This window comes from Belonocnema kinseyi, chromosome 7 (assembly GCF_010883055.1).
Source record: "Belonocnema kinseyi isolate 2016_QV_RU_SX_M_011 chromosome 7, B_treatae_v1, whole genome shotgun sequence".
Classification (NCBI taxonomy): domain Eukaryota; kingdom Metazoa; phylum Arthropoda; class Insecta; order Hymenoptera; family Cynipidae; genus Belonocnema; species Belonocnema kinseyi.
Window position 1 is genome coordinate 71,117,777 of NC_046663.1, and position 10,360 is coordinate 71,128,136.

Below are 10,360 nucleotides of genomic sequence, written 5' to 3' on the forward strand. Positions count from 1 at the left end.
AATCAAATGACAATCACGGGTATACGGGCGAGTAGGGGGCGCCATGTTTCTATCAACTGATATTTCTAATGCATTGTGACTCTCTATTTCTCTCTGATAATGATTTGTCTATTCCCCTTGTCAAACCTCAAATTCTACTCATTTGAAAGAAACATTCTAAGGCTTTTTATTATAAAAGTACATGGCTATAGTCCAGGCATCTGGTACTTTTACGTCATATCAAGTAGGTAATGCGCATCTTTTGCTAAATCGGTTTATTGAGAGTTCTTGATTAAAATTCCAAATTTTCTAGAAATGATACCCGTGCGTCTTGAAGATATTTTTGAAAAAAGTTCCAAAAAGCGTATTTGCGTAAACTGACCCGCCCCATTGAATTTTAGAGCGAAATATTCTAAACCAAACTTAAATTGGAGGAAATTCTGAATAAGTTGATGTCAAAAAAACTTCCTATCTTCAATAGTTACCGGGTAATGGTCCTCCAAAGCACCCGGATTTTTTTTTAATAAGATGTGAAAAAACCCAATTCTGAAGTTTGTATCTGTACTTTGGCATCTGATAATTTTACGAAAAAAATTATCCAAGCTCCAATTAAAGTACACGCAATTTCGAGTAATTCTAAAAAAATGAACTGACCTAGCCCCAATAGGTCATGATTTATGGCCTCACAAAGTTGAACACTTTTTACGAATTTTTCAGGGCAAATTTCTCATATTCAGTTTTTTCAAAATACTTAGCTTCTCGGCAAAGTAACGTAAGTGGCGCAAAAGAAAAAATTTTAGGGCAGGTAATTTTGCGTAAATCTACAAAAATATAATCTTCTAGTCTTTATATATCAAAAGTTATGGCTCTTCAAAAGAACATAATTTTTTGCTATTTTGAGTTATTTGTAAACAAAAAAGTTTTTTCAAAACTGCTCGTTTCGTACATATCCTACAGACAAACGTTAAGAAAGCAAATGATATAAGACTCAATTCCTTGTAAAATAATAAAAATAAAATAAAATGTTTTAATTCATATAGGTCACGAGTTATGACCATAAAAGTTTTACCCTTTACATTAGGGAGGCTTTATATGTACCGCTACCGTATTTGAGCATCTTGGTGGCATACATGCATTTGTAGTTCATTGCAAGTTCATTTTTCTCCTTTTTTGTTAAAAAACAATGAATTTTTCAACAATTATTAAAAAAATACACTTCACTCTATAAATTGTGTTCATATTTAATGTATTTACTTTGTGGAAATTACTTCCAAGATATCTGTTGTCAAAATTAAACGAAAAAAAACAACAAATTAGCTGGTTTCACATTACCTATTTATTAATGATAACAAATGTTATTAAAGGGATTAGTTTTATAACGTTGTATTATTTTATGCTGAGAGTGCAGAGGAAATAATTATTGTAAACTGTTGATAATGAAAGAATATGTAAACAATTTTATTACATAATAATGTAAGTGATGAAAAACTAATAAAATAATTGTCTAATTAATTAACTGATAAAATACACTCTACCTTCGGGGTGGTATATAAGAGAGTTCATCTTAAAAAACAATTTTTAAATTTCCTAGATGGAGACTTATATCTTTTGATAGTCATTTATCATTCAACCAGTTAGTCAGTTATTTAATTAGTTTCTTTTATCACCTACATTATTATGTAAATAATTTGTTTACATATTCTTTTATTATCAACAATTAACAATAGTGGTTTTCTCTGCGATGATTAGTTTATTAATTTTTGGCACTCTTAAATAAAATAACACAACGTTATAAAAGTATTCCCTTTAATAACGTTTTTATAAATTTTTATTAAATATGCACATAATTGATAGAGTGTCGCCTATTATTTAAATAATTGATTATTTTTAAAAAAGGAGAAAACAATGAACTTGTAATAAACTGCAAATGCGCATATGCTATTAAAATGCTCAAATACGGCAACAATACTTTTTTCAGTAGAAAAAGAACCTTCCAAATGGAAAGGGGCCAAGTGTTATGGTCATAACTCCTGACCTATACGAGCTAAAGCATTTTATTTTATTTTTATTTCACGCAGAATGTAGTTCTCTATCATTTTTTCTTTAACGTTTTTCTGTAGGATATGTAAGAAGCGAGACGTTTTGTAAAAACTTTATTAGCTAAAAATAGCTCAAAATCTTATCTAATCTTATCTTTAGGCACAATTTCCAGCCCTATAACTTTTTCTTTTGCACCACTTACGTAGCATTACAAAAAATTGAAGTATTTTGGAAAAAAATTGAACACGAGTAATTTTCCCTGCAAAATAGATCAAAAGTGTTCAACTTTGTGAGGCCATAAATTATGACCTATTGGGGCTAGGTGATTCCAATTTTATTAGAATTACTCGAAATTGCGTCTATTTTAATTGAAGTATTCATCATTTTTTCGTAAAATTAACAGCTTCCAAAGTACACATGAAAAATTTAGAATTGATTTTTGTCGTCTCTTTTTTTTCAAATCCGGGTTCTTTGTAGGATCATAATTCGGCACCTATTGAATATAGGAGGTTTTTCTTACCGTCAACTTCTTCAGAATTTCCTCCAGTTTAAGTTTGGTGTTGAAAATGTTGCTCTAAAATTGAATAGGGTGGGTCAGTCTACGCAAACACGATATTTGGAACTTTTTTCAAAAATATCTCCGGGACGCATGGGTGTTATTTCTAGAAAACTCGGGATTTTAATCTGGACCTATTAATAAAACGTTCTGGCAAAAAACGCGCATTTCCTACTTAATATGATAAAAAGACCTTTTTTCGTACGAGATGCCTGGACTACTATCTGAAAAGACAATATTAAAAGATAATTTGGACCTGAAACTTTCGAGTTTACATTTCACTAACAGGTTTCCTTAAACTATAGAAAGGGGCGCAAAACAATTTTCGAAACTCGAGGTAACTGTTGCCATTGGTTTAAGTGGAACGACGATATTCCTCAAGCAACTTTGGAACTCATCGCAGTTCCGGGACCAAGTGACATTAGAACCTGACATTAGAAGAGAGTAGTTTCGCAAATGAGGCACTTGCTATGTGCATATCACATATGCACGTCTTTTGAAAGCCAACTCACCAGCTCATTATATACATTCTACCTCTATCTTCACCTCTGCAAACTGATACCCCAAGTTTCTAGCTCGCGTTATCAAATCTCAATTACTCTCTGATATTGAATAATTAAATTAAAACCAAATTTTTAATTCCTCCATTATGTTAGTGAAGTTAGCATAAGAACAACGAAATATCAAACTTTTGTTTAATGGAATCATTTGGTCATCGTTTGGTTATGTTTGGTAAAAAAATTTTACCGTTTGGACGTTAAATCGCAAAAGATCGTTTGGTAGCATTTTTTCTCTTGAGCAGTTTTTTCTCAAGTGGTAGTGACCTTCTTTGGTCAGCCGTGTCCTTGTAAATAATTATTATGACGACTCATAAATCCCCACAAGAAAAATGTCCAAAAGCTTTAATTTTTAGAAAAAATGCATGATTTGAGCCCTTTTTCATACTCATGAAACGAACCAAATTTCAGGAGTAAAAAGTGACTGAATATGCAAATGATAAAACATACATCTGTGGGCACGCATTTGGAGTTATTCAAACACCTCACCGCGAAAGCTGTGGTGACAGAAATATTTCAAATTTTCTATAATTTTCTAAAATTTCTATTATTTTTTAATTTTAGCAAGTGTTCAAAACTTCTAAAATTATAAAAACGTCTAAAATTTTTAAAATATATCAAATTAAGAAAAATTTCTTAAAATATAATCCCTCAAATTTTCAAAATTTATAACATTACAAAAATTTCTGAAATTTCTAAAATTTTAAATTATCAAAATTTCTGAAATTTCGAAAATTTCAAAATGATTAAAATTGGTAAAATTATTAATATTTCTAAACTGTTCAAAATTTCTAAAAAAATTGAATGATAATAACGTCTCAGATTCCAAAAATGTGTGTAGTATCTAAAATTTTTAAATTTTCGAAATTTCTAACATTTTTAAAATTTCTAAAATTATCGCAATTTCCAATGTTTTCAAATTTTTTTTTAAATTCTAAAATTTTCAGAAGGTAGCAAACTTTTTGAAAAAAAATTTAAGTTTTTTTTTTTGTATTGTGAAGCTAGCACTCTAATTTTTAAAACTCAATATCTTTTTGAGCTTTTCCACTCAAAAGACAAAATTTAGTTTCCAAATATGATTAAACGATGACCAAATGATTCAGACAGGACAAAAATGTTAGACATGTGTTAATTTGATAGGGAAAATAATTTTTAATACAAAATAACAATTTTGAATAACAATTTATTTTGTTTAAAGTTTTTTAAACATATTTTCCAATCTTAAATTTTCTAAAATTTGTTATTAACATTTAATTATCTTTTACAATGACTTGAGTTTCTCCCAACGTTTTTAAAAATTCTGAAAAATTAAAAAAAAAGCCTTAAAATCTTCCAGATTCTTGTTTTTAGATTCTTGAAAATCTTTTGAGATGCTTTAAAATATTTTTAACTGTTTCTTAACTAAAATTTTGTAAACTAATAAAAAATTTTCCCCGAAATCTGAAGAAGTATTTTAATGTTAAGAACAGAATTATTTTCCAATATTACGAACTATGTGAAATCAACGTATTCAAAAAGTTTAGAGCAAAATTATTTCCTTTCTTATTGAAATGATTTAGAATTTTAATTTTCTCTTTAAAAAATAAATTTTTATGATTAAAATTCTTTATTCGAAAATGTCGACTTGGAAATTTTCTGAAAATTCAAAATAAAAAACTGGAAATAGCCACTTGAAGCTATTTTCACAACATATTCAGTCCACAGATCTGTCGTGATTTGAAAGAACACCGTGAATTGTTGAATGAACAAAGTCGAGAAAATTGGCAAAAACTATTTGAATCTTTATTCACGTGTATCGCGGATTCTAATTCATTTACTGAAAATTTGTTGGTTGTTCTTGACTAATTTGCATAAGATCTATTCATTTCTGCAAAAAGTGATTCAAAAATGTTATTCGATTATTAAAAATTCATTACACGATGTTGATTGAGAATCTGAAATTAGGCAAAACGCCGTAGTCGGCAGATCATTGCAAAGAATATGAAGTAATGTAATCATTACAAATCATTATTTAATTATGAAATTTTAATTATTGTAAACTATTACATATTAATAATATTATTTATATTTTTTTAACTTTTAATTGTTAATTGTTAAAATTAAATACTTTATAATTTTAAAAGATTTGTAATTTAAAATCCTTAAATCTTGAAAATTTACAATTGAAAACACTCGAATTTTGAAAGGTATCTAAATAATAATTTATCAATTATGATGATTTTGAAGAGCATAAGTGAAGAGATTTAAATTATAAATATTTTTACGATTGGGAACTTTTAAACGTAAAACATCAAAATTGTAGAATTTTTAACTATAAAACATAAGAAGTATAACTTTAAATTGGCAATGATTTAAGGTAGTTGACGTGCCAAAAGTCAGATATACACTTAAAAAAAATGATTTCATTTTAAAAATGACGGCTTATTTTCCCCTGGAAAACATTCTCTACAACTCCTCTGTTTCCAATTTTGAAAGTAAATTGTCCTATGACTTCTATGGCTTTTTCTATGGCTCTAAATCGTGAGAACAATTTGTTTGAGGAAAACATTTTTTGAACAAATAATTATATTTTTAGATTATTTAATTACTTTTTAAAATTGGAAACAGTAAAGTTGTAGAGAATGTTTTCTAGGAAAAAATAAGCGCGACAGTCAATAAACGGCAAAAAAAATAGTTAAAATTAATGTTTTTTTTCGTAAATTTTAATCTTTTTTATGAAAAATAATGTTTTTTATTTGAAATGACATCAGTTAAAATATTAGAATTCCTAAAATCACAGAAAAACTTTTTTTTAGATTTCTGACTTCTGGAACGAAAACTACCTCAATTTAAGAAATATTCAATTTTAAAGATCAGCGATTTAAATTTTTACAAGTTTGAAGAGTTACAAATAAAAAATATTCAATTTAAAACATATTTGTGCAAATTATTCCATTACTTAGACTTATATTTTAAAGAAATGTACATAATTTGAAACGTTCTTTGATAGAATCATTTTGAAGATTAACAATTATAAATTCTGCCATGTTTTCGAATTTCAATTTAAAATTCGTCAATATTGAATATTTTCAATTGAAGACTTTTGAATATTATTGTTATTATTATTATCAATAATTATTTTTTTAAATTTTCTTTAAATCAGCTAAGTAGATTACATTTTAAAATTAGATTACATTTTAAATCAGCTATTGTAATAATAAAAATTATTCTTCCTGAATATCAAGTTAAATATAAAAAATAAGAATTAATATTATAAATTTCAGCAAATTGGAAGTCGAACTTATGTTTTAAACCGAAAATATAGATAAGAATGTCATAACTGTTATTAAATTTCATGATTAACAAACAATACGAAATTCTAGAGAAATTCATTCGTATTTATTTAATTAATGTCCATAAATTCTGAATATATTAAGTAACACAAAAACTCGAAATTCTTGCATAAAAATGAAAAATTTTAAACAACTCAAAAACTTTAAAAACATTCATTCTTAATTATGACATATTTTAACAATATAACTTCTTGTTAATTTATTAGCTTTATTGACTGTGAGAATACAGACATTTAAAAATAATTTTGCATTTTGGAACTACAGCATTTTTTCGATTTTTTCTGTGACGTATTCAGCCGTTTATGTTTGACGTCTGCAGTTAACGGTCAGTTACGGCTCTGCCTCAAATCACAACTCGTCCATCTTTGCAGATATCGACTTTTCCCAAAAATTATTCAATAATTATTTTTAAAGTCACTAATAATTTTATAAAAAGATTTTCATAATCAGGTTATCTTTTTCACGATTTCAGCAATATAAAAAACTCCCTTTTTAATTTTTTGCAGTTACGATGTTTTTCTAAATCACGGAAGCAAGTAGCCTGTAACGATAAGTGCGAGATTTTCGATAATTTCGTTCCACCTAATTTTAGATAAGATTAAAAATTAGAAGGTCATTTTTAACACTTAAATTTTACATGAAATAATTTTTCGTAGCATAGTGTATCATACAAGAAAGCTGTTTCTCGAAAATAAAGCAAAGCAGGAAAGGATGAATAAATTGTTGATAAGGATTCACAAATCGAAGTACCAAAGGTATCGACTTATCTGCAACACTCTCCATCAGCAAGCAGCCGCTAGGGAGTAAGCACTGCACAAGCTTCTAGTTCGCTTTCACTCAACTGCTCTTCTTCACTCATTTTGTCAAGGGATCTCCTCATGGAAAGCCGATTTCCAATCAGAGATCATGAAAACGCATCTCTGAACTTTTCTTATCTATTTTTCCAACCCGTCCAAATAATTTCTCAATTCCCTTATCGATAACACTTCCTAGTACTACTACGCACAAAAAATTAAAATTTGAAAAACTAATCTGCTTCAGGTAGTCTAACGGACCGACAAATTGAAAAAATAGAGAATTTCATTTAAATTAAAGAAAAAACAGAGAATCTTATATGGAATCGGGAATTTTTTCTTTTATCGACAAATCTACTTTTTTCTACTTTACTTTTTTTGTTTAGCCCAGAATCAGAGGGAGGAAACAATTTAATTGTTTCACTATAATAACATCAAACTTAATTTATTTTCGATTATATGTACCCATCAGGGTGGTCAAAAAGCAAACAATCCGAATTCATTTTTGTCGGGCAGGCTGTAAATTAGCATAGTCGAAAAATTACACTCTCAGTTTTTGATGATCGCCCACTCCCCTCAATTTGTTTGTTTTCCGGAAAAGAAATTCCTAATTTTCTTCTTGAAATCGGTCAACATTGACCCGCGCCCTTGGGCTTTTAAAAGTAACTTGGGGTTTTAAATGAGAAAAGCTCGTTTCTCGGAAATTCAAAAAGGAAACCTTTGTTATTAACTGTCTCTAAAGTAAAGTTTAGGCGACCAGTTGTAAAAGTTTTCACAAAAAAGTACAAAAAACGAAAACCATTTTCACAGGAATCTATAAATAAATGTAAAAAGCTATAACAAAAATTACAGGAAAGTACAACTTTTTTCTATTATTGGGTAAAATTTTGTACTTTTTATGTATTTTTTTGTACATTGCTGTATTTTATTGCAGTTTTAATTTCCTACAAGAATTTACAAAAATGTACAACCATACAAATTTACCACTGCAAGAATCTAGAGGAACTTACAAGTTTTGCAACGAAAAAGTTGTTCTTTTTGTGAAATAAGTTCTTTTTTTTTAATGAGATTATTTTTAATTAAGATGTATAAATGTTCGCTATTATAAAAAAGCTTCTTTGTTTAAACTTGAAAGGAATGATAGAATATTAAAAGACAATAATCAATAATCCTTATTAAATAGTAAAAAGCCTTACTCTTGAATATAATTTTTGTTATTTGAAGTTATAGAATCTGAACTGCAAATTAAAACAATCGAAGTGGAATACTTTTGAATTTGAAACTTTAAAAATTCAATCCTAAAAATGTTCAGTTTGAACGCTCAATAATTTAAGAGTGTAAAATAAAAGCTCTTAGCATTTTTTTATTTCAAATTTTGTAATTAAAGGCCGTAAAGCTGCAAGATTAAGAACATGTGACTTTTATATATTTTACGGTTCAGCGATTTAAAAAAATAGAAATCGACGCTACCATTTTCAATACTACAAATTAAAGAATGAATAAGTAATTTATAAAATTAAAAAATTATACCATTTTTAATCTATTTTAAGCTAGAAGCATTAATTTATACATCAAAATTTCATTTTGAAAACTTTTTAAATGTTATCTCAAAAATTTCCTTACAAAAAAAAATAAAACATTTTTCAGTAATCCAATATAAGTTTAGTTATTATCTTGGAACTCTAATTGTCCCTAAAATTTTTAGAAATTCTTTTAAGATTTAAAAAATTGCCTTAAAATCTTCTAGATTCTTTTTCGAAAATTTTGGAAATCATTTTAAATATTATTTTTTAATTAATTTGTTCAACAAAAATTATTTTTTCAGGAATTTTTATTAAAAAATATTATTATTTTGAAACCTTTCAAAATACTTTTATGCTTTTAAATTTGTTGATCAAAATCTTCAAAAACCTACAATTTGTTTGAAATGTTTAAAAATCTTTTCAAGTTTTAAATTATTTTGGAATCTTCTCAAAACTTCTAAAAATGTCTAAAGTTCCTGGATTTTTTAAAAATTAATAAGTATTTAATTATTACTTATTAATTGAAAATTTTGAAATATTTAAAAAAAATTTTAAATATAAAGATTTATTATCAGTTTTTAATAAGTTTGATATTATTTTACAGATAACTACTCTTGATCCGACACGGAACTGAAGTTAGGTGTGTTTCTGACAATTGACATAATTGATTAAAATACGCATTTCCCTGTATGAAATAAGTTACAAAAAATAATTTTTTTAAATCTAGCTAATTTTTAAAGTAAAAAATTGTACATAATTGAAATTTCTGATTGATCTGTGATTTATTATAATATAATAGCAAAAATTCTTGATTAATGTGGATTTTTTTTAAACTGTAGTTTCTTGCACAAACATTTATATATGCAAGCCTACAGAAATTAACAGTAAATTGCAAGTCAAAACGTTGAGGCGGATACTGTACTTTTTATTTCGTTTTTAAAGGTTTGCAATTTTGTACAAAAATTTACGTAAAATTGAAACTGTTTTCATAGCTTCAATCATACTAATTGAAAAAATGTAAATTACTGTATTTTTTGTAATAAATTTTAGATTTTTACAACAAAGTGAAACAAATATTAATACAAAATTATACAAAAATTTTCGAATTGTAGAAACTTGTAATTTTTTGTTAATTATTTTAATATACTTAAAGAATCTATAAGAAAAAATTAGCTACTGATATTTAATAGTATTTTATTGTTTAATTTTGTGCATTTAAAAAAAAACATGTTCTTACCAAAAATTACAGTTGTGAAAAAGTTGTACATTCTTGTAAAACTTTTTCCATGAGGGTACTTCTTCAGGTATGTTCACGGAGTAATTTTGACCCAATAAATGTTAATGTTAATGCCCTCAACACCCTTCTATTTTGCCGGATTATGTTCCCAAAAATTCAAATACCAGTTTTATACTAGGCAGTCTGATAAGTCCCTGAAAAATGAAACACGGAGACGTTTTTTTGGCCAAAGTCGGTTTGATTTTTCAACATACTCTCCTTTTAGGTCGATACAGCGAGTCCAACGATTTTCTAACTTTTTGATACCATCCGAAAAGTACTCGATCGGAAGGTCTCCAAAAT

The 10,360-nt window shown here is 27.0% G+C and overlaps 1 protein-coding gene across 3 annotated transcripts in view; it reads left to right on the forward strand.

The window, feature by feature from the left end:
- LOC117176815 overlaps positions 1–10,360 on the forward strand; it is a 34,720-nt gene that overhangs the window by 19,350 nt on the left and 5,010 nt on the right. For 2 of the 3 annotated variants that reach the window (XM_033367131.1, XM_033367133.1), the window contains exon 4: positions 7,121–7,267. The exons of the other annotated variant lie outside the window; for it this stretch is intronic. In XM_033367131.1, coding sequence (XP_033223022.1) covers positions 7,121–7,267 — 147 coding nt within the window. The remainder of the gene's footprint in view (positions 1–7,120; positions 7,268–10,360) is intronic. 3 annotated transcript variants of the gene reach the window in all.